At 36.1% G+C, this 25,625-nt stretch overlaps 1 protein-coding gene across 1 annotated transcript in view; it reads left to right on the top strand.

Annotated features, from left to right (window-relative positions):
• The first annotated feature begins 5,460 nt into the window (after window positions 1–5,460).
• The window catches only part of LOC139123754 (uncharacterized), a 59,678-nt gene continuing 39,513 nt past the window's right edge, over window positions 5,461–25,625 (top strand). Inside the window, exons 1-4 of the mRNA XM_070689908.1 lie at window positions 5,461–5,468; window positions 6,625–6,968; window positions 7,808–7,885; window positions 15,786–15,863. Coding sequence (XP_070546009.1) covers window positions 5,461–5,468; window positions 6,625–6,968; window positions 7,808–7,885; window positions 15,786–15,863 — 508 coding nt within the window. The remainder of the gene's footprint in view (window positions 5,469–6,624; window positions 6,969–7,807; window positions 7,886–15,785; window positions 15,864–25,625) is intronic.

Raw genomic sequence — 25,625 nt, forward strand, 5'->3', positions numbered from 1 at the left:
TCAGACGCCACGTTAGCGGAAACAAGGATTCATGGTCAGAAAAACCATCTAAGACACAGATTGTGGACTGTCTCAACTGACGATTTAAGCATACAACATGACAGTGGACGCAAACGTAATGTTTGACAAATGCTTACAACTTCGGAGAAACAATAACAAGCTGTGCTGACAGTAAAGCAAACTGAATAAATTAAATATAAAGTAATTGTACTAAGCTTATTCATCAAAAACCCAAGCAAATCCTACAAATTCATACATAACAAATCCCAAGCAAATCCCACAATTTTACAATGCAAATCCCAAGAAATTCCCTCAAATATTTACAGTAAAAATCTCATAAAGTTACAGTGCTTGTAAAAACGTCAACGTGGTTATAATGGACTCCCAATCACATGTAACACAGAAGGGTTATCGCTCAACATTTGAGTTAGTCCTGTGATCTTCACAACGGAAATCTTTCTTTTCTGAATATTTATTGATATGCCCCGAGGTCCGCTAAACCAATCTTACCTTTTTTCTTCCCCTTTGCAACAGAGCTCATACAGAAAGGAGGAGACGAATGCCGGGGTATGCAACGGTTTTCAAGCAATATTGCAAAATACCCCTGTTCACAAAACATATGCTTCCTGCATGAAAAGCAATTACTTCAAGAAATAGGTGGAGGAGAATGGAGATGGCATGGGAGAATGAATGAAAGGCAAGCTGAAGCCAAATGACAAATACCTTTAACATATGGCAGACAATTTTGGCTTTTTAAAATTTCAATGACCAACGCAAAGTGCCCACTACAGACATGCCTAAAAACTGCTTCACTCAGGTCTACTAGGACAAAGACGAGAGTCAAAGACAAAAGTTTTGATACTACACAGGATTAGATGGATGAGTAGCGAGTTGATTGGGCAGAAAGTTTGATGCACTGGTCGTTGCCTGCTTAGAAGAGATTGGAAAAGTCTATCTGTTCTGCAAATACCACCGTCCGCAACGAAACCGTGAGTCGATCCGAAGGTGGAAGCTGAAGTACTGGACGAAATATGGTCGCAGGTTGCCTGGTAAAGGTTGCAAGAAACTTTTTGACAGTCACAGAATCTGACGTTTTTTGAAACAAGCTGCTCATGAGAAAACCCTATTGGAATGGGGCTTAGTTTCATCTTCTTAATTTTCTGTTCTCCTCTCCTCCTGAGCGTTGCATTCATTTCTCGACATCGGTTTCATACGCTAATTAGCCAGAAATCTATTCGTAGACGGTCCCCCAGCCGAATTCGCTCGTCTGCTAATTTAGATAATTTCATGCGATAAGTAACGAGACAAATACCTTACTTCAGGGACTTCTTTGCTTTTTTGTGTGCCCCTTTGGAGACTGCATACAAAGAGACTTCCAGGTGATCAAATACTCTCCCTTCGTGCTCAAACTGCTGTCTGTTGCATGGTTTAAGGAACTTCGTAACTGTCAGTACACCCTTCTTGGCAGCGTAATAATGGTTTCTGAATTGTTCTAACTGGTCGTCCTCTTGAATTGTGCGAGGTAGCTTCAACTGTCGAGATGGGGCAATAATTGCAAGTAATGATGCTACGCCAGGTGGCGTTGAAGTAAGCTCCTTAGTATCTCTGCAGTGTTGACTGTTGTGTGGACATCGTGGAGTTTCGACCGAGACTGAAGACAAAAGACCTTTACACCAATATATACGCATTCAACACCTGGTGACACAAGCGTCAATCAAAGGAATTCTCTTATGTAACGAATAGATAGTAATTATATGCTAATCTTCGAAACGCATATAATTATTCAATCTTCCGAGTGCTGATGCACTCAGAAGGTCACAGGTCAAGCTGATGACATTTAACTATGAATCTTTAGTTTATCATATACTTCTGACCACTTTACAACCTCTTCCGTATGTAGCTCTTAAAGTTGACGATGTAAATTAAAACAAATACGGATTTTTGTAGAGTATATTTGTCACAACGACGTAGTGTGCCAATCCCACCCCACTGGTGTTGTATTTTCACACCGAAAGACATCAATTTGCGTTGTACTGAAAGATAGCATATGCCAGCCAACTTCAATTATTTTGACTTATATTGGGTACAAATACAGTCTTCTGGCATATAATATTGTCTAACCCATCAGCTTTTGTATTTTCTGACACTATCGTAAGATATAATTTTAGATGATTTTATTGCATGGGTATGTCGCTACAAACACGGAAAAATGCAGCCAACAAATTTGGTCTTCTTAGCATTGTTGGTTATCAGTCAATTAATACTGCGATTATTTACAAGTGATGGAAGCAAAAAGAGGAAGTAAATATTGGTTTCGATTAAAAGTCATAAAATATTATTTAGCATATATAGTCTGTTTTCAACGAGACACTTTCTTTGAAGTAATAACGAGCTACTTAATGAAAGGTAATAAAGAGGAGGTTAACCGTTTGAAAGCTGTTTTAAGTATGACCACGAAAGAATCGTACAGTTCGCAGTTGGTGTGAGTGTACAACAACGCCCTCTGTGGCCGATTACGACTATGGAGGTGCCTCCACAACTAAGACAATACGTTCTGAAACGTTGTGTTCGTATTTTTTTTTTCATCTGGTGTTTAGAAACAATGAGAAACAGTTAACATGGCAGACTGTTATCTTTCCTTGGTTTTTAATAGCTTGTTTATTTCTTAAATTTAAACTTTGTGCCTGATAGCAGTCTAAAAGTCGTGACTAACCTGGTGGAACTTTGACACTAGAAATTCAAACAGTTTTAGGATATTAGATTTGTTTGTGTGTCAGTATTGAAAATGATATTGCAAATTATGTAAAAATAAAATCACTATTTCATGAACTTCGCTTATCCTTCATTCATTGCATGCATATTCAAAGTATAAATTGGAAAATTATAGAGGGCGCGCTTGCTTTTTTAAAATGTCCATATAGTGCCAGGAAACAACTAACAACACACCTTTTCAAGAAAGTCAACAACATCTCACCTTTAATTTTTACATTGCCTTTGAATGTTACGTTGTGGAGGCCGGTGCTTTGAGCGAGATGATCAATTGGTTGATTTATGTATATAGTCGATACAGTAAGCACGAGACAAATTACGCCCTCTACGACTCAATATCACAATAACCTTGCTTGATTGGCTCCTTGCCAAATTCCACCAGTGTCGGCAATTGTGCTATGCTGTATAACGCACAGTACCATGTTCGGTATGCAATGACGATTATTACATTATATAAATTCCAATATTAATTGAATCTTTGGTGTTGCAAATGCAATACAAGATCAATCTAACACCACCAAGTTTAGTGACTACAGCTGTGACGATTATTTTAATGAACGTAACAATGCTGTACTTAGCATGGTTAGAAAATTTGATCGATTGAAACGCAAAGCGCCAATTACGTTTTCGCCTCTACGACGCAGGATTCGATTTGCTGTACATGAAAATGATCGTTACAGCAGAAAACACACATAACGCTGTCGCTGACGAGCAAGTCACACGACGTTTGTTTGCAATACACCAAGGCAATGCCATTGCTCACAAGAACTACAGTGAACTATCGATCATTTTGAATTAAAGTTTAATGAAAGTAGGATGTACTGTACGGCGTCGACAGTTTTCATGCGATACAGCAGAGAAAAAAACATATGTGTCCCTGTTGCGCATTCAAGTTGCATCTTAATTCAGTTTTCCCATAATTTACGTATACTTAACTTTGACAGATATATCAACATCGACAAGTCACGACTAAAAGCTTCGGTTGTTTACAAGTTTGCTTAACAGGACACGAAAATGACATCAAAGGAATGGTAATGCCTCTTTTCAAAGCGTCCTTCCCGGTAAATCAATAATGCTTCGCCCTTAATAAATATCACCGGATGCTGAAATATTAGGCCAGATGCCAAATCGTGACATTGCGCTCTTTTCCAGCTAACGTCAAACACTAGAATTCTTCACGGAACATGGCAAAATGGAACTTTAGGTTCTCTCTAAAGACAATGGTTTCTCGCCCAAATTCCCTAATCTGAGCTTTCTGAAGTTGAGAGTGTGCAAGTAAGAATAAAGTTAATCAGCGATTCATCCATTTTATAATTTATATCGTGTTTATGATTTTGAACTATTTCAACCAGTTTAATAGCTTTATAATATCGTTCCCCGGAACTTCTTTCTTTACTCTCAGCAATTTTAAAATATCTAGCCTTTCAGAAGGTAAACAGCTTTCCTGTTAATGTAGTCTTAATGAACATCAGAAGTGGCCATTGATTAATCCCCATGGAAATTTACTCTTCACCATGTCACTCACAGGGAGATCGATCGAGAGAAATAGTCGCTGTGTGGAAACCAATTTATCAGAGAAGACACGACTTCTCAGGTAGTAGCGAACTATTGAACCTGAACGATAGGATCTAATTCACTCACTCTTACATCCGCACTTTCTTCTCTTTCCTTAAACCCAGTTTTGTGTGCCGTCCCTTCGCTCTATTGTGCTTTCTGTCGGCCTGTCCCATATTTGTCTCTAAACTTACTTGTAAATGTTTCGGACTCGATGACTCTTGAAAGCATTTGTTATATCCATATATCAGTTAAATTAATATCATGACGTCCGCAGGCATAATCTTTGATCTCCGCATGCACATTTGAAAGTATATATATTTAGATTTAATATTTGATAGTCTCGTTTTATAAGCCCGGCGCATGGTCACTGAGCAAAATATATTAGCAATCACATATTATTCACAAGTCAGAGTCAATTCCTATCGTTATCCATTATTTCTATAATAAAAAAAGTCAAAATAGACAGACAAACCCAGGTGTACAAACACCGATAGACGGAAACAGAGGCAGCCTGGCTAAGGGATGGAAAATACTATAAATAGCCCTGTCATTTCTTTTTTCTATATATTTCTCATTCCAGTTCTTGCAGCGAATCCAGCTCCGACTTTTATGTACCTTTCAAAAATGACATTTTCGTTTCAATAGTCAGTAATATGAAAGTGTAAATGTTCGATTTATAGCATTATTCATGGCGTTGCTCGAAATCATAGTGCTTTTGTCTTAGAATGTCTTGCTTTGCCATTTCTTATGAGTAAGATGTTCAAGTTACTAAAGATTGGTATTGTAAAGAGTACGATGTATAGGGCAAGGAGTGTGAATAGAAGCAAGTTGGTTGTTATGGTGCAATCGCAGGTATCAAGGGATACACAAAACAATAACAGTACATTTATAATTGATATATCAGGCAACGTTCAACCTTTAAACCAATCAATGGAAACGATAATGACTGACATGACGCGAATTCATGATCATTGGTTACGACCGTTGACCATGCGCCGTGTGAAAACACACCCAAATAACCGAATGGTAATAGAAACAACCAATCATCATCTTCGCTCTGCTATAAATGCTTGGTACAATTTTGTGCCGTTCCACCTTCCCATTTCATTTACCCTAACGGGATCGCCTGCGAAGATGGCCCGGTAAGCGAAATTACGATTTCTTATTGTGACCAGAACGTTAACGGCGAACGTCTCTTACTTCTGAAGACATCCTTAGATTTGTGACTTAGTTGTCATGATGTAATTTTGTTGTCTGAAATTTGAATTGAACACATGTCTTACACTGTTTTGCTCTATCTTTACTTTATTTTTGTTCCAGATTCAGTTGTCACCGCTTGGCGTGTATCCTGACTATACTTAAAGCTGTCTTGCAGGGAAGTCATGACTCTGTGAGTACCCACAACTTACTTTTAGAGATAAGCTCTCATCAACATACAAAATAACATCAAGAGTTCTCATGAGTTTCATACTGTGTGTTAAGTATTCCTAATTCAACTTGGTTTATTATTGTCAACTTTATTCAATCCTTTAACATATACATATTTGTTTGTAAGCCAGTTTACACTCGAAGTTGTCCAAGGTGCACAGAAGGAATAAGTTACATGTCCAGTAGCTCTCCATTTTTTCCTCGGAATTCTAAATAACTTTTATCTATGTGTTTTGTGAATTATTAAATTGCCCGGACAAAATAATCATTTTTATTTGTAGCCGCCTTTATGAGTGTTATTTATTGTCATTGAAATATTTACGAATCGAACATTTTTATCCTCTCTATATTGAATTAATGTTAGAGCTTGGCATCATCCGAAGAAAGCACCAATAATGGTATAACCTTGAACCTCTGTGAAAAAAACTATGAATAAGTTTTCGATTTTCACACACACACAAGAGAGTGAAACTATATTTTCTGTACTGGTTTGAAAATGAAGGCACTAAATGTAAACTGTCCAAAAAATGAAATAATTTGAGAGTTCAAAAAACGTGGTCAAAGTATTGTTTGTTTTGTTTGTTATTATTTATTTATTTTTTGGGGATGGGGTCTGTCACTTAGTTCTTTACCTCTCTACAATGTCACTTATATTAATATTATTGCAATGGAATTACTAATGATTTTATTCCCTCAGTCATTACATAAAATTACTAATAATCGATTAGTCACAGTATTCGATAAACATGGAGTATTTTATTGAACCAATCAATAAATCAAACACAGCATTGTTTTTATTTTCAGATGTCACGATTGAGAGTTATACAATAACCGACCCAGACGATCTTACACGTATAACATACAACACAGATACGGACACCATCAATACGATTTACTGTTCACGGTCAGTGCGGCCAGTGAAGATGTCGATATTCATGGGATTCATGTCTACTTTGCGGATGCCAATGGCAATCTCGTTGGGACACAACAAGCAGCGAGTGGCGACCATTTTCCTTACATAATTCCAGCTGGTGCTAGCGGTGAAGGCATAGAAGATATCACGGTAAATCTAAAATTTTCCAGTGAAGCAGATTGTATGGCTGCAATACAGCTGTGTGTAACAATCATAGGCGTTAGTGTCGGGCCTACAGATGCTGAATCCTGTTTGAATTTAGGAACGAACGGCGGTGAAGCTGGAGGAAAGGACTGTACAGGTAAGAGTACTTCGTTAATTAAAATGATGCACATCGTTGTGCTTATGGGGACTTTGGGTTTAGTTCAATTTCAATTATCGTGCAGATATTCAGCCTGATTATGTGATGCTCTTTGCCGTTGTTGTTGTTGTTATGAAAAAAGTGTCTCCATTTTCAGCTATAAGTGCCCTCCTTCAACAATTTATCTTGTTTATTAATGTTATAAAAAAAAACAGATTTGCACGTTAAATATTTTAGTCTTCTAAAAGTCCGTTCACAGAAAAGACTTTGTGGCCAGACTTAATGATCCTTGTTTGCGATGCGCTTATTTAAACTTTCCATATCTCAATGTTCCACTGATTAGCGTTATTAGCTAGCGTTATTATTATGAGAAAAAATGCATGATGTGATCTTTACCTTTCGATACCAGAATATAATTTAGGGTAAATTTACTGACATGATAACAGATGTCTATTCTTTCCGTAGTCTATTCGTCATTTGATGAGTTTTCTGCGATGGTCATTTCAATTTCATTTATCAGTATCAAACTTTGCACATAATATCAGAGACGTCTGTATACATTTTAAGGCTTAATGCAATGTTTCCAGATTAAAGCTCATGCTCCAAATGTTGCGAAAACTTAAACGACACAGACTTTGATATCTTCTATAATGCACAGAATACACTCTTGTGGCCACGCGGTACAACATCTGACTTTCAACACAAACAACAACTGTTTATATCCTTAGGGTTGCGTATTTGTCTCTGTGATTTTTCTATCAATGATTATCACGTGATACTTAAGCATCCGATATCGCTAGAAAAACTTGATCTTCTTCTGTTTGTTTTTTTCTGAGTAGATCAGCCCAATACAGCAGCACCAGATGATCCAACCGGGCCAACAGGTACAACAGATGCAGGTGGCACAAGCAAAGAAAGTGAGTGTTTTATGTTTAATTCTATAAAGACGTTTTCTACTCTTAAAAACTTCGACAATCATACTTTTCGAGGATTTGATAAAGTCATTTACAAATACTCTGCAGTGACAAGGCAAATAAACTAATATGCAATTATTAAAATGCATTTTTTCCTAAGGTGAAAGTAGTGCCGGGGCTTTGTACCTAAATTGGTCGGCGCTGAGCATTCTAGTCCTGGCAACACAGACTCTGATAGACGATTAGGCTGAACCGAACCCAACAGTGTGAGTACAATGGATTTCTTTGGTAGGATGACCGTAAAATCAAAGTTGCTTTTCCAGTGGTATATTAATTTTCTCTTTACACCACATTGGCATTATCTGTTAATCAAACACCAGCCATCATTGGTCATAATTTTTTCAACATGAAATCAAAAACATTCAAATACTAATAAAAGATTAAAACATTCAATTTTCCAAATATTTCTTCATGTCAAAATTCGTGACGTTTTTCGGTAGCTAATTTCAATTCAAAAATTGCTGAGAAACTGACTTAGACTTTTTGTCAACAAAGGAAAACATTTTTAGCGAAATATTGTATATTTTGAAATTCCACTTTAAAGTTTTTTCCTGACAATTTGTGTCAATATTTAGCAAAGAAAAGAGATGACGACGCAGTAGCTCCCTTAATGTTTGCAGTGTTGACTTTGGACTCTCACCCTCGAGGAAGAATAAATAAATGCACAGACAGACAGAGAGGGAGAATAAAATAGATTTATGAAGTCTGCCATATCGACAGATATCAAGATAGATTTATACATCTAGCTAAGTGGTCATATTAGATAGAAGGATAGGTAGATGGACGGAATATAAATGGATTAATGGATGGATGGACGAATGGATGGATGGATGGATAGAGAAACAGCAAGATCAATCGATAGAACTAACGATCGATCGATCGATAGATAGATAGATAGATAGACAGACAGACAGACAGACAGACAGATAGATAGATAGATAGATAGATAGATAGATAGATAGATAGATAGATAGATAGATAGATAGATAGATAGATAGATAGATAGATAGATAGATAGATAGATAGATAGATAGATAGATAGATAGATAGATAGATAGATAGATAGATAGATAGATACATAGATAGATAGATACATAGATAGATAGATGGAATAATAAATGAATAATTCGATGGACAGATGGTTCATGAATAAGTGGAAGGATTGAGAGTTCGAGGAATAAACGAATAAGATATTTATCAATTGTTTTCATGTATTTTTCCAGGTGGTACGATTCAAAGTTTCGAAGATAAGTCATTTCCGAAAACGTCATTACAAATTCAAGATTACCCATCTAGGTACAACAAGCTATGATATGAACAATAATGAAATTCTAATCAGAAATAATCATTAAGGCCGGATGCAACATCTTTCCCGTATAGTGCACTCCCTCCGCTGGACAGAGTTGAATTTTAATATTCTTTAAATTGTTTCCGCTCCAAGCTGAAAACGAGGCATTTCTTATGAGATACTTATGACATGGTACTATCAGTGACTCGAGATTCAAATTTCGTAGAACAGAAAAGTCTTAAACATTAATGTTTATAGGTTTTAGCAAACGTGCTTTGTATGCTCTCGTGGATTTCTAATTTGGTTCTTAGATTTGACTAAATGTAGCTTTCTAGCTGATTCGTATTACGACCATTTGCATTTATACAAAGTCATCCTATTACTTAAAGAGTTAAGTATTTCACAGCTATGAACTTTATGATGTTCGACACCGTTATTACCGTCTTTGAACTGACTTTAATTCAAAAAATACGAAAACCATTGGGTTTATTGTTTCATAGCAACAGTTAATCAACTCTGCAGTACCATTTTACAATAGACACATATGAAGTAGTATTCAGTTCTCGCATCCATTGACTTAAAATTCAAGAGCGTCTAGTTTGAAGTTTCTTCTGTTGAAATAAAATTAGTTTCATTAAACTAAAGAATGTTAATTGTCTTTAATAAATAGGTGTGTCCTTATGTACGAATGAGCATTCGGGGAGGACATTTATGGTAAAGCCTGGTTTTTCAGATGTCCGAAAGAATTTTTTAACTCAAAAAAGGAGGTTTTATAACAGAGCTAAGACAGTATTGCACACTATATATAGCATTAATCTGAAGATATGTTCATCGTCCCCATGTACAGAGAAACTATACGAGTGATGCTTTTATTAAAATTTGAAACGATATTTTGTGTCAAAAACTCGGTGTATCGACAAGATTTTATTATCATCGGGAAAATGGTTTGGTCAGTTTCTTCGGCCGGGGGAGAGAGCGGTTGATTATTTTTTGCCCACGTCAAAAAGTGGCTGATCCCCTATTCCAAATTTTGAAAACAGGGTGACCCCCGCGCAACAACGGTAAAACAAAAGGAAGAATATATATATATATATATATATATATATATATATATATATATATATATATATATATATATATATATATATATATATATATACATATAATATATATATAATATAATATATATATATATAATATAATATATATATATATATATATATATATATATTCTGTGTTTCAATGAAATCGTTGACATGTCAGTTTCAAGATAGGAATTTCAAACTATCAATTTTAAAGTTTGAATACAGTATTTTGAATGAGCTGTGGAATTGTATTTCACACTTTCTATGCTTAACCAGATGTCCTAAATTGTTGTACAGAAATGCATATGACTCATCAATATCAAAGAGGAAAGAGCAGTAAATCAAAAACTTTGATTGGTGTAGCCACCAATAAATCTCCTGAGAAGCCATTGATAGCTTTTTTAGCAAAATCTGATGTGTGTAGTGTCTCAGAGGATCTTTTATTCAAACATTAAAACAATAAAGCACAACTTATAATGACGAAACCTGTCTTTAGTGAACTGGTATTTTAGTCCTAAAAAAACATCTTTTTACAGAAAACCTGTGACACAAAGGAAAATAGTTGCACCAATGAGAACGAAAAATATCTTGCCACTTTTCTATTTTTAAAATATCTCACTCTATCAATTATATATTGTGAAATATTTGTGCATATTGCTTTCTTATACTGAATTCTCAGAGAAAACAGAAAAGTCAGGAATTTGTCATGCTTTCCATGGTAAACTTTCACTTAGCAAACATCAAGATATCTCTGACATATATCTCTGATTTATTAAAGTACGGCACCCGAAGGCCGCGCCTAAAAATATGAAACATCCTGATATCTCTGATATATATGTTTTGTATATTAAAATGATACACACGAAGGGAGTGCTGAAAAATGTCTGATATGTTAAAGTAATGCGCTCGAAGAGTGCGCTGAAAAATATTGAACATACAGATATCTCTGATATATGTATGCCTGATATGTTAAAGTCGTTTGTGCTTAAAAAATATATCTGGTTATTAAAATTACGCACCCGGAGGGCGCGCAAAAAAATGCAACTGAATGGTGAAATTTGTGGCTCACACGTTGCATTTCAGGCACGTATGAGCCTGTGTCAAAATTCGAAAACACACTGACACCCCCCCCCCCATTGAGCACTTCAAAAACCATGGTGACCCCCTATCACCAAAGTCAAAAAGGGTGACCCCCAATGAATCCACCGCCCCCAGGTCGAAGAAACTGAACAGTCCCTAAGACACAATCGAGAAGGTGCTCGTGATGTAAGCCCTACCTTTAGCGCTGTATTACCCCTATTTTGTAACAATCAACCCTATTTGTAACAAAATTTAATTTTCAAAAAAACTTTGCCGTATATGTTGAAATATTAATAAAATATGCATATTTGTATGTTTGAGGGCAATTTTCTTTTTTTTCCTTGTCAAAACTCATTTTTCCGAAACTGCTTTTGTTACCAATTGGGTTGATTGTTACAAATAGGGGTGACATGTGTCAACCCTATTTGTAACAATCAACCCTATTTGTAACAAAACCTAAATTTCAAAGAAACTTGGCCGTATTTGATGAAATCTTGATAAAATATATATATATTAGTATGTTCGGGGGCAATTTTCTTTGTTTTCCTTGTTGAAACTCATTTTTCCGAAAATGCTCGTGAGATTAAATTTCGTTGTGCAGGTTCCTAGGGATAAGAGCCCTACTCGTAAGATATAATCAAGTCGTGCAGATACATGCCAAAGGTTTGTTTCGGGGCGATTTGCACCATTTTCGGTCAAAAATGTTAAAAATCTTGTTTTCTGACCGAAATCATACTAAACCTATATGGGGTTAACTTTTGTTACAAATTGGGTTGATTGTTACAAATAGGGTTGACGTGTCAACCCTATTTGTAACAATCAACCCTATTTGTAACAAAATTTAACCAACTTGAAACAAAACCTAATTTTCTACAAAACTTGGCCGTATTTGATGAAATCTTGATGAAATGTACATATTAGTATGTTTTGGGGCAATTTTCTTTGTTTTCCTTGTCGAAACTCATTTTTGCCGAAAATGCCGTTAGATTAACTTACGTTGTGCAGGTTGCCTAGTATAAGAGGCCTACTCGTAAGATATAATCGAGTTGTGCAGATAGGTTTGTTACAGGGCAATTTTTCTCCATTTTCGGTCAAAAATGTTAAAAATCTTGTTTTCTGACCGAAATCATACTAAACCTATATTGGGTTAACTTTTGTTACAAATTGGGTTGATTGTTACAAATAGGGTTGACGTGTCAACCCTATTTGTAACAATCAACCCTATTTGTAACAAAATTTAACCAACTTAAAACAAAAAATAATTTTCAAAAAAAACTTGGCCGTATTTGATGAAATCTTGATGACATATACATATTAGTATGATTTGGGGCAATTTTTATTTTTTCCTTGTCGAAACTCATTTTTTCCGGAAATGCTCGTTAGATTAACTTTCGTTGTGCAGGTTGCCTAGTATAAGAGGCCTACTCGTAAGATATAATCGAGTTGTGCAGATACATGCCAAAGGTTTGTTTCGGGGCAATTTTCACCATTTTCGGTCAAAAATGTTAAAAATCTTGTTTTCTGACAGAAATCATACTAAACCTATATGGGGTTAACTTTTGTTACAAATTGGGTTGATTGTTACAAATAGGGTTGACGTGTCAACCCTATTTGTAACAATCAACCCTATTTGTAACAATCAACCCTATTTGTAACAAAATTTAATAATTTTGTAAAAAAACCTAATTTTCAAAAAACTTGGCCGTATTGATGAAATCTTGATGAAATATTCGTATTTAGGTCTATATTTTGGGGAATATGTCGTTTTTCAAAAAAATATCTTTTCTAAAATTGCGAGATGGTTTTTTTTTGAAATTTGGTATACAGGTTTCTGTAGATAATTCCTTCAAGACGTATTGAATTGTGCTGATCTATGCACGACTCTTTTTGGCAATTTCGCCATTTTTGCTAAAAAAACGGTCAAAAATCTTCTTCTTAGAATCTACTCGTCCTATTGCTTTGACATTTTGTATGAAGGTTCCTTGTGGTGACGTTTTACCTAATTTTCAGATAATTCATCACAGATACGGCCTTGGCATTTGTTTGGATTCATTTGAACCCTCAATGCCGCTGCTTTAATTTATACACTTGTTGTTTATTGTAGGCTCTTGTTGGTTGTTTCGGCAAAAGGGTTTTTATTGCTTCCACTTATCAAGTTCTTCCAAATATTTTGACGGGCTTTCTTTTTTATCCTTTGTTTTGATATGTGTTGAGCCTAAATGTTGTTGTGAAGATCAAGTCATTTTATGTTGTGAATGTTTGTTTGTTTGTTTTTTCTATTTACGGTTTTGAGTATGGTTTCTGTTTGGTTTATGTTGCCGTGCATTCTCTGTCTATTAATTTGCTTGTGAAGAATGCTACATTTTTCTTGAAATCGATTGGGTATTGCATGTAGGCGAGTATCTAAGAATTTTGCCTTTGATGGGTCCCTTAAAGGTTGGTTTTGGTTGATCCTCTGAGCAGGCATTGGAACGTTCCAGTTGGTTTTGCATTTGTTTTAATATCAAGAATGATTTCTTAGTTTTGCTTTTAGCCCTGAAATATTTCAACGTCGGAAAATGTTGTTTTTTTAGGTATTTCTCAACTGTAAATTCAAATGTTGAATGCATTTCCAGTGTCAGTAGTGTCATGAAGTCTACAACCATTTTAATATTCAAATTGAATATTCGTCAGTTTGTATAACCTGCTGTAGGGAGATTTTCACTGACAATTAACTAGGAGACAGAGACACAAGGGTAATTTCCCACTCGATGTTGCTGCAGAGCGCTGATGGATAAGTAACCCTATGACCTTTGATGAAGGGATGAGTCAAGTGCATGGCATATTTCGTATCATAAACCTCAAGAGGTAGACTATCATAAACGATGTTATTATCTGCATCGGCCGCACCACTTCTTAGATTCGGAGATTTTCATTCTGAATACTCTTCAGAATCACGTTTCATCTCTACTTTTTATGTTCATAGGGATCACGATAACATTCAATAACATTATGATTACTAAGATCGAGAAGTATCTGTCCCTCGAATTCTAAAACAATGCACTTGATTATATTTTTATGATATTCTGAACTACTCGGTTATTTGGGTGACCGATACTATAAGGTCAAATACCAGATCGAAGGTATCTGGAACATAAACGACTCCACTCTCTAACTTTGGACACCGTATGTGTAGTGTCTCACCTATCTGTGCCTGGCTTGGGTTATGAGTAACTACATGATGGGTCCTTTCTGCCTTAATTCCATATGGTTTTCGGCTGCTGAAGCTTGATAAAATTATCGATTTTACGGCATTGTCATTGCTGTACGGCATTATTAGTGGAGTAATACAGAGAAAAATACGACTGAAGGAGGAAAAAAATATAGAACTCGAGGGCGACGTGATTGAAAGTTTTTAAAATGTAAAGTGTTGATGATGATTTAAGTTACTATGAAGCATCCTTTACAGAGGCCGACCAAAGTCTCGGTGGCCTGCAGATGGATAGGATAGGCAAAAGAAAAAATTTGTCCTGTTCCGATAACCCGACCTACCCTATTTTTTAGACTGCGACCCTAAACTTTTAGCAACGTAAACACGGAAGAAACAAAAAGACAGAAAACCCCCGTAAAATCACGTGTTCGTCACCTGATATTTGATTTTTGCTTGGGACGTCGACGTCTTTTATGTAATTAGTCCTTTAATATGTATGATACGCTTTTTCTGGAAATGTTGTGGTAAGTGTTAGATCGCCCTGAACCCCTGAAAAGTGCATATTGAAAAAAAAATATGGGGAAAAGAAAACCAGCCGACCTAACTGCCCTATTTTGAAACCATGTTATTGGAAGAGCAAAATTTATGTTTTAAGTGTTACAAATAGCGTTAACTTTTGATACAAATAGGGTTAGTATGACTTCTGTCAGAAAGAAGATTTGTTTTGCATTTTAGACCAAAATTAGTGACTGATGCCCCACCAAATTTTGGCATGTATGATTACATCTTAGATGGAGGCCTTTTATCCCTAGAAACCTGCACGCCGAAATTTTATCTAATGAGTAGTTTAAGAAAAAATGAGTTTCGACAAGGAAAAATAAAAACAAACTTTGCACATAATATCAGAGACGTCTGTATACATTTTAAGGCTTAATGCAATGTTTCCAGATTAAAGCTCATGCTCCAAATGTTGCGAAAACTTAAACGACACAGACTTTGATATCTTCTATAATGCACAGAATACACTCTTGTGGCCACGCGGTACAACATCTGACTTTCAACACAAACAACAACTGTTTATATCCTTAGGGTTGCGTATTTGTCTCTGTGATTTTTCTATCAATGATTATCACGTGATACTTAAGCATCCGATATCGCTAGAAAAACTTGATCTTCTTCTGTTTGTTTTTTTCTGAGTAGATCAGCCCAATACAGCAGCACCAGATGATCCAACCGGGCCAACAGGTACAACAGATGCAGGTGGCACAAGCAAAGAAAGTGAGTGTTTTATGTTTAATTCTATAAAGACGTTTTCTACTCTTAAAAACTTCGACAATCATACTTTTCGAGGATTTGATAAAGTCATTTACAAATACTCTGCAGTGACAAGGCAAATAAACTAATATGCAATTATTAAAATGCATTTTTTCCTAAGGTGAAAGTAGTGCCGGGGCTTTGTACCTAAATTGGTCGGCGCTGAGCATTCTAGTCCTGGCAACACAGACTCTGATAGACGATTAGGCTGAACCGAACCCAACAGTGTGAGTACAATGGATTTCTTTGGTAGGATGACCGTAAAATCAAAGTTGCTTTTCCAGTGGTATATTAATTTTCTCTTTACACCACATTGGCATTATCTGTTAATCAAACACCAGCCATCATTGGTCATAATTTTTTCAACATGAAATCAAAAACATTCAAATACTAATAAAAGATTAAAACATTCAATTTTCCAAATATTTCTTCATGTCAAAATTCGTGACGTTTTTCGGTAGCTAATTTCAATTCAAAAATTGCTGAGAAACTGACTTAGACTTTTTGTCAACAAAGGAAAACATTTTTAGCGAAATATTGTATATTTTGAAATTCCACTTTAAAGTTTTTTCCTGACAATTTGTGTCAATATTTAGCAAAGAAAAGAGATGACGACGCAGTAGCTCCCTTAATGTTTGCAGTGTTGACTTTGGACTCTCACCCTCGAGGAAGAATAAATAAATGCACAGACAGACAGAGAGGGAGAATAAAATAGATTTATGAAGTCTGCCATATCGACAGATATCAAGATAGATTTATACATCTAGCTAAGTGGTCATATTAGATAGAAGGATAGGTAGATGGACGGAATATAAATGGATTAATGGATGGATGGACGAATGGATGGATGGATGGATAGAGAAACAGCAAGATCAATCGATAGAACTAACGATCGATCGATCGATAGATAGATAGATAGATAGAAAGACAGACAGACAGTCAGACAGATGGATAGATAGATAGATAGATAGATAGATAGATAGATAGATAGATAGATAGATAGATAGATAGATAGATAGATAGATAGATAGATAGATAGATAGATAGATAGATAGATAGATAGATAGATAGATAGATAGATAGATAGATAGATAGATAGATAGATAGATAGATAGATAGATAGATAGATAGATAGATAGATAGATAGATAGATAGATAGATAGATAGATAGATAGATAGATAGATAGATAAACAGATGAACAGATGGGCGAATAAGTGGACGGATTGACAGTTCGAGGAATAAACGAATGGATATTTATCCATTGTTTTCATGTATTTTTCCAGGTGGTACGATTCAACGTTTCGAAGACAAGTCATTTCCGAAACATCATTTCAAATTCAAGATCACCCATCTAGACACATCAAGCTATGATATGAACAATTATGAAATTCTTATCAGAAATAGTCATTAAGACCGGATCCAATATCTTTCCCGTATTGTGCACTCACTCCGCTGGACAGAACTGAATTTTAATATTCTTTAAATTGTTTCCACCCCTTACTGAAAACGAGGCATTTCTTATGAGATACTTATGACATGGTACTATCAGTGACTCGAGATTCAACTTTAGTAATACAGGAAAGTCCTTAACATTAATGTTTGTAGGTTTTAGCAAACGTGCTTTGTATGCTCTCGCGGATTTCTAATTTTGTTCGTAGATTTAACCTAACCCAGCCTTGTAGCTGATTTGTATTCACTACCATTTGCAATTATATAGAGTTATCCTATGACTGAAAGAGTTATTAAGTATTTCACAGTCATGAACTTTGTGATGTTCGACACCGTTATTACCTGTCTTTGTGCTGACTTAAATTTTAAAAAAATACGAAAACCATTGGGTTTATTGTTTCATAGCAACAGTTAATCAACTCTGCAGTACCATTTTACAATAGACACATATGAAGTAGTATTCAGTTCTCGCATCCATTGACTTAAAATTCAAGAGCGTCTAGTTTGAAGTTTCTTCTGTTGAAATAAAATTAGTTTCATTAAACTAAAGAATGTTAATTGTCTTTAATTTTGACAAATAAATGTGTCCTTATGTACGAATGAGCATTCGGGGAGGACATTTATGGTAAAGCCTGGTTTTTCAGATGTCCGAAAGAATTTTTTAACTCAAAAAAGGAGGTTTTATAACAGAGCTAAGACAGTATTGCACACTATATATAGCATTAATCTGAAGATATGTTCATAATCCGTATTGACAGAGCAACTATACCAGCGACGCTCTTTTATTTTTAACTATATTTTGTGTCCAAAAATGAGTGTATCGACAAAATTTTATTAACATCGGGAAAATGGTTGGTCAGTTTCTTCGGCCGAGGGAGAGGGCGGTTGATTATTTTTGCCGACGTCAAAAAGTGGCTGATCCACCTATTCCAAATTTTGAAAACAGGGTGACCCCGCGCAACAACGGTAAAACAAAAGGAAGAATATATATATATATATATATATATATATATATAATATATATATATATATATATATATATATATAATATATATATATATATATATATAATATAATATACTGTGTTTCAATGAAATCGTTGACATGTCAGTTGTAAGATAGGAATTTCAAAGTATCAATTTTAAAGTTTGAATACAGTATTTTGAATGAGCTGTGGAATTGTATTTCACACTTTCTATGCTTAACCAGATGTCCTAAATCGTTGTACAGAAATGCATATGACTCATCAATATCAAAGAGGAAAGAGCAGTAAATCAAAAACTTTGAATGGTGTTAAGACTTGCCAGCCAACCAATTAGATCTCCTGAGAAACCGTTGATAGCTATTTAAGCAATATCTGATGTGTGCAGTGTCTAAGAGGACCTTTTATTTTAACATTAAAAACAATAAAGCACAGCTAACAATGACGAAAACTGTCTTGAGTGAACTGGTACTTTAGTCATAGAAAAGCATCTTTTTACAGAAAACCTGTGACACAAAGGAAAATAGTTGCACCAATGAGAACGAAAAATATCTTGCCACTTTTCTATTTTTAAAATATCTCACTCTATCAATTATATATTGTGAAATATTTGTGCATATTGCTTTCTTATACTGAATTCTCAGAGAAAACAGAAAAGTCAGGAATTTGTCATGCTTTCCATATGAACTGCAGATTTCATAATGGTACACTTTCACTTAGCAAACATCAAGATATCTCTGACATATATCTCTGATTTATTAAAGTACGGCACCCGAAGGCCGCGCCTAAAAATATGAAACATCCTGATATCTCTGATATATATGTTTTGTATATTAAAATGATACACACGAAGGGAGTGCTGAAAAATGTCTGATATGTTAAAGTAATGCGCTCGAAGAGTGCGCTGAAAAATATTGAACATACAGATATCTCTGATATATGTATGCCTGATATGTTAAAGTCGTTTGTGCTTAAAAAATATATCTGGTTATTAAAATTACGCACCCGGAGGGCGCGCAAAAAAATGCAACTGAATGGTGAAATTTGTGGCTCACACGTTGCATTTCAGGCACGTATGAGCCTGTGTCAAAATTCAAAAACACACTGACCCCCCAATGGGCACTTCAAAAACATGGTGACCCCCTATCACCAAAGTCAATAAAGGGTGACCCTCTATGAATCCACCGCCCCCAGGTCGAAGAAACTGAACAGTCCCTAAGACACAAATCGAGAAGGTGCTCGTGATGTAAGCCCTACCTTTAGCGCAAGCACTGTTTGAAATCCTGCAGAGAATTGACACAACCTTGCGGCTTGGTAAGAAACAGCCAATTGCAACCAAAGTTGATGGTGGGGATGGGCGATATTTTCCCTGTCAGCGAACAGAGATTGAGCTTGTCAGTATTTTTTCTTGTTCGCGGGATTTGGAGATTTTCATTTTCTTGCTGAGAGGGTCGACCGTCTGTGAGTTGGATTCAGCTGTTGCTTGCATTTTTTCAAAATCTCTCGAATGGACGTGAGAGGGCGTGATGCTTGTCAATTGGAGATGGGAGTTTGAAGCGACTCTGTACTGAACCCCCGGCTTTAGTGCAAATTTCAACGCTGAGTAGCCACAGTCAATCGGAGCCAGAGAAAGCGAGTCCCCGAAGCAATAAATTAATATTTAATGAGAAAATAAAATTACAACGATACGTCGCTATTGCCTGCTTCTACATCTTTCTTTTATGTTTACCACGGACTGGAAACGCAGCATGCCTTTTGTTCCATGGTCGTCTCGGTAGACTATTGGATTTTCATATTAAAATGAGCTTCAAATGTGTTAAACTTTTTGGAGGCTTTGTTTTTGGTTGATAATTGCGCGAGATTATGCGAAAAATACGACGAGATGGCATCTTACTGCCAGTCGCCTAGCAACCATAGTTACTTTGTGAGCTCTCAGGCCAGAAACACCGCTTCACGCCAAGCAAAACATAACACGCCAGCAATTTCAGACACACGCACGTCCTTGACGCACGTGTAAAAGACGGTATGACTGACCGTAAACCATTGAGTAAAACCAGACAGTATCGATAAAAGACTTTCAAATTTGGTTCAAACACACTCATTATATATTCATAAAAATATGAGAGGTAATTTTTAAAACGGTAAAACTCACTTTCCTGAAGCTCAAAACACTCCCGTTTTCGCCAGCACGTCAATTCCGCTCAGCACCGCACGACAACAACAGCAGAAACTTTGCCGAACATACTTTCGCTTAACAATTGGCGAAAATCCGAAAATTACCGAAGGATGCATGGTCGGCACTCTTCGGAAAAGAGAGGCGAGAGCAACCTGAGGCGAGGCGAACATGGATGGGTTACGTAGCCGCTTCACGCCATAAACAATACCCGTTGCGAGTCTGCATATGTTTTTCTGTGTGTTTACTAAAAGACTGAACGAAAACATCCACAACTAACAAGTCAAGCGACCTTCATTTGTCCTGTCATTTCTTTGATTATTGAATTTGCTTAAGCCCTGACATTTTATTAAAATATATAATGGACCAATACGATTCGTGTTCTGGTTTTGACAAGTGTAAACAATATATAATATTTACCTGCACGGGCGTATGTCAAATTAGACTAATTTATAGTCAAATACGCCAATTTATAACTTCAAGAAAATCAACAACAACTGACATTTCTTTTATGTATACTCTCGTTAAATGCTACTTCGCTGTGGAGACGGATGCCTGAAATTGTTTAATTGATTAATTTATGTATATAGTCGATACATTTAACATTTTAGAAATTACGCCCTCTACAATTTCATAACAGTCTTTTCGCTGCTGGCACTCATATTATGTCAAAAACTCACAGTAAGGATTGTAATATTATAGGATGGAATGACCATGTGAAAGAGGTCCATTCTATTGCGCGTGATTCTTTTAAGCTTTGGCGTGATTCTGGGAAGCCTAGGAGTGGTCCATTGTATGACCTTAAACGACGTACACATGCGCGCTTCAAGTATGCTTTGCGGCTGTGCCGCCGTAATGAGGAACAGATGAAAGCTGATGCCATGGCGACTAATCTCTCCTCTGGTAATTGTAAGAAATTTTGGAACTCTGTCAATAGTAAGAAAAATCACATGTCCAGACCAAATAATATTAATGGCTGCTCAGGTGATGAAGACATTGTTGAAATGTGGCGTAACCATTATTGTGACATTTATAACTCTGTAAACAATACTAAGGATAAGAAATTTGTATATGATGCTATTGACAACTGTACTCTGGGAGATAATTTCACTATCTTCCCTGGTGATATTCGTGATGCTATTGCCAACCTCCAGGCTAACAAAAGTCCTGGTTCTGACTTTCTTTCATCCGAACACTTTATGTATGCCAGCAGTAAAGTTTCAACTCTGCTCAGTATGTGCTTTACGGCCATGTTAGTTCATGTAGTTTGCCCCGAAAGACTTTCGAACACTATTCTAGTTCCAATCACCAAAGATAAAAATGGTGACATAACTGACAAGAACAACTATCGTCCTATTGCCCTCTGTACTGTTACTTCTAAAATTCTTGAGTTAGTTATATTGCGTCATATTGAATCATATCTTGGGACGACAGACTACCAGTTTGGTTTCAAATCAGGTCACTCCACTGATATGTGTGTTTTTATTTTGAAGGAAATAATTCATTTTTACAGAAGTTATGGCAGCAATGTATTTATTACCTTCATGGATGCCTCTAAGGCCTTTGACAGAGTAACCATTGGACACTTTTCAAAAAGTTAATTCAGCGTAATATTCCTGTTTTTATTGTTAGATTCCTTGTTTGTTGGTATAGAACTCAAGTTATTGCTATTCGTTGGGTGCTCTCACATCGAATAGCTTTACTGTGACAAATGGTGTCAAGCAAGGTGGTATACTGTCACCTAAGCTTTTTATGTTTATATGGACGACTTGAGTATTCTCTTAACAAATTCGAATACAGGCTGTAATATCGGTGGTGTTTTTGTAAATCACTTACTGTATGCAGATGATATCTGCTTAATTAGTCCTTCTGCAAAAGGTACACAGAAATTGATAGATGTTTGCACTTGCTATGGTGGTATACATGACATCATTTTTAATAGCAAAAAGACTAACTGCATGTGTATTTTCCTAATCACAGTAGGATGTGTAAAATTCCTTCTGTGTATCTCAACGGTGTTAAATTAGAAGTTGTTTCTAAGAAAAAATACCTTGGTGTTGTCTTATCTGACCGCTTTAGAGATGACGATGACATCGAGCGACAGACGAGATATCTTTATATTTCAGCAAATATGTTGATGAGAAATTTCTGCAAGTGTACGTTTCATGTTAAGTGTGTTCTATTTAAAGCGTATTGTTACCAGCTATATGGAGGACCACTCTGGAGTAATTACTCTGTGGCTGTATGCGTAAATTGAAAGTTGCATACAACAATGCTGCACGACCCTTATTGGGTTATGAAAAACGGAGTAGTGCGAGTTCAATGTTTGTATCTAATAGTATCAATAACTTTGACGCTCAAATGCGTAAACAGATTTATGGTTTGAGAGAGCGACTTTTGAACAGCAGTAATACAATTGTACGTACATGTGACTTATTGTACTTCAAATCTGATATAGTTAAGGTTTGGAATAAGCTTCTTTTTTTTTTTAACTGATTGTTTTTTGTTTCAACCAGTATGCAAGAGAACAATTAATTCCTCAAAGAGTCTGTAATAACATTTCACAACATTTATATGGACTTTTAAGGTTCCAAGACAAGAAATTGACCATTTTAAACTAACAATTCTCTAGTGTTTAATAAGCTCAGAACCCCCGTAAATTGTATATTTTCGGAAAGCCTAGATATAGGGGAACATTTTGGTTACCATAGTGTCACAATTGTTTACATAACTATCACGTGACAGGTAATTTGCATAACCTTTCAAAAATCTGTTTTCCCTATGTTTTGTTTCAATGCTTTGAGATATGTAGCTGAAATTCATGTGAGTGCAAGCTATCCTACAGGTCTTCAAAAGTGTGTCTCAGAATTTTTTTAAACCTTCTTAAACAGTTTTTATGCCAGAAAAACTTCCAGAGCAGTGAATTTTACCATAGTTGATTTCTTTAAAATTGTGCTCCACAAAAACTAAGCAAGATATAAAAAATCTGAGACACACTTTGAAAGAGCATTGTGACAGCTTGCATTCCAGCAAGATTGAGTCAGATATTTTGAAGTATTGAGACAAAACATAGGGAAAACCGACTTTTGAAAGGTTATGCAAATTATCTTGTCACGTGATAGTTATGTAAATAATGGTGACACTGTGGTTACCAAAATGTTCCCATATATGTAGGCTTTCAGAAAATGTATACTTTACAGGGGTTCTGAGTTTATTAACCGTTAGAGAATTGTTAGATTAAAAGGTCACATTTCTTGTCTTGGAACCTTAAGTCCGAAATAAAGTTTATAATAATAATAATAATATCATAATTATCTTGCTAGTCAGGCTCCTCGTCAAATTCAGCAAGTGTTTGCAATTGTGATGTGCTCTATGGAGCACAGTGCCGTATGATGAGGAATATTAAATTGCAATATCTATTGAATGAATCAAGAGCAATCTAACACGACCAAGCCTGGTGAATACATTTCGAGGGACTCTTGTAATGAACGAAGCCATGCTCTACTTAGCATGGCTTGGAATTTGATTGATTGAAACGCAAAGTGCCAATTACGTTATAGCTTGTACAACGCAGGGATTCGACTCGCTGTACACGAACGCCAAATGATCGATAAAGAAAACAAACATAGCGCTTTCGCAGACAAGCTAGTCACGCGACTTTGTTGTCAATATTGCGACACAATACCTTCGTATACTAGTAAACTCGTGGACCCGTAGAACGCGAGAGGGAGTGTAACAAATCGCACTGTCCCGGTCCTTGTATTGCATAGTTATATTTAGGAATCCAATAAATCTCCAACAAGGCCCTGCTGATCAGAACACTCATTAAAGTCGGTCAGTCATAACTTTGTCCAACATTACACTACTAAATGCTTTTTGTTGGCATAGCACAACCAAGGGTAATCAGTGAATAAGACCTCGAATAACATAAATGTTTTGGCAGCCTAGTTTGTTTTCCCGCCTGAACGCACGTTATTGTCTAAGTTAAGTACGCCGAGCAACTCTTTGCGTTAAACGAGGAACACTCATGGACACACAGAAAGGAGAAAATATTATTCATTACTGAAAACTTAGAAATCCTATATTACAAATTTAGACGCATCTTTTAGTCGCATATACTGGCTTCAGTGTTGTTTACACAATCACGCACGGAGCACTGAGGAAGAAGCAAAAATGGACGAAGATGCACGTGACTCCGTAAAAAATCGAACTCGAATATAACTCCCCCTCCCCGATTTCACTCGTTTTTCTTCTAGTGGTGTACTCCAAGCACAAGCGGTGTTCTAACGTCTCAGCGAGTAGGGCACAACTTGCCTTGACTGGTAGGACCGAGTTCAGTCTGAAATTTGTACTGCCAACTAAACTCTCCGCTACAGCGCTGTTACGTTCAAATGCCGTCTCTTGGCTCCGCAAAACTGTCACTTGTCATCGTAATTTGACATTGATTTTCGTTTGATTTTAATGGCCCTTGCCCATAATCAAACCTTTAGATTAGTTTCTCTCAATTGATTCCTTCTATAATCGTTAAATTTATAGCACGCTCTCAACAGAGAGCTCTAAGAGTTGTTATCATGTTAGAATGTGATTGCCATCGCCATTTTCTTACCTCTAAGATTCAAAATTACTGCATTCCGTATGTTCAACTCGATTGGCAAAAATAAAACGTTTGATTTCCGAAAAACCAAAATGATGAAAACTTTCCTGATTTGAAGAGCTTTAAAATCTGTCTACATAAGAGGAAGACCAGAATATCTGTCCCCGATGCGCATTCGATCTTCATGCAATTTTCTCATATTTTACGTATACAAAACTTTGACAGATCTGTCAACAATGACAAGTCACGACGGAGAGCGTCGTTACGAGTGTACATGATTGATTGGTGCTGTCAAGTCGTGGCTCAACACGACATGAAAAATCATATTAAAAGAATGGTATTAACTCTGACCAAAGCGTCCTTTCCGTTACATAAACAAACTTTTCACCGGAAAAATATCAACTGATGCTGAAATACTCGGCTAGTTGCCAAATCTTGACGTAGCCCAACTTTGCTAATGTCAAACACAATTAGCACTCTTCACGGAACAAGACAAACTAGAACATTGAGCGTCTGTTGGTTCTCTC

This window comes from Ptychodera flava, assembly GCF_041260155.1.
Source record: "Ptychodera flava strain L36383 chromosome 23 unlocalized genomic scaffold, AS_Pfla_20210202 Scaffold_23__1_contigs__length_28996876_pilon, whole genome shotgun sequence".
Classification (NCBI taxonomy): domain Eukaryota; kingdom Metazoa; phylum Hemichordata; class Enteropneusta; family Ptychoderidae; genus Ptychodera; species Ptychodera flava.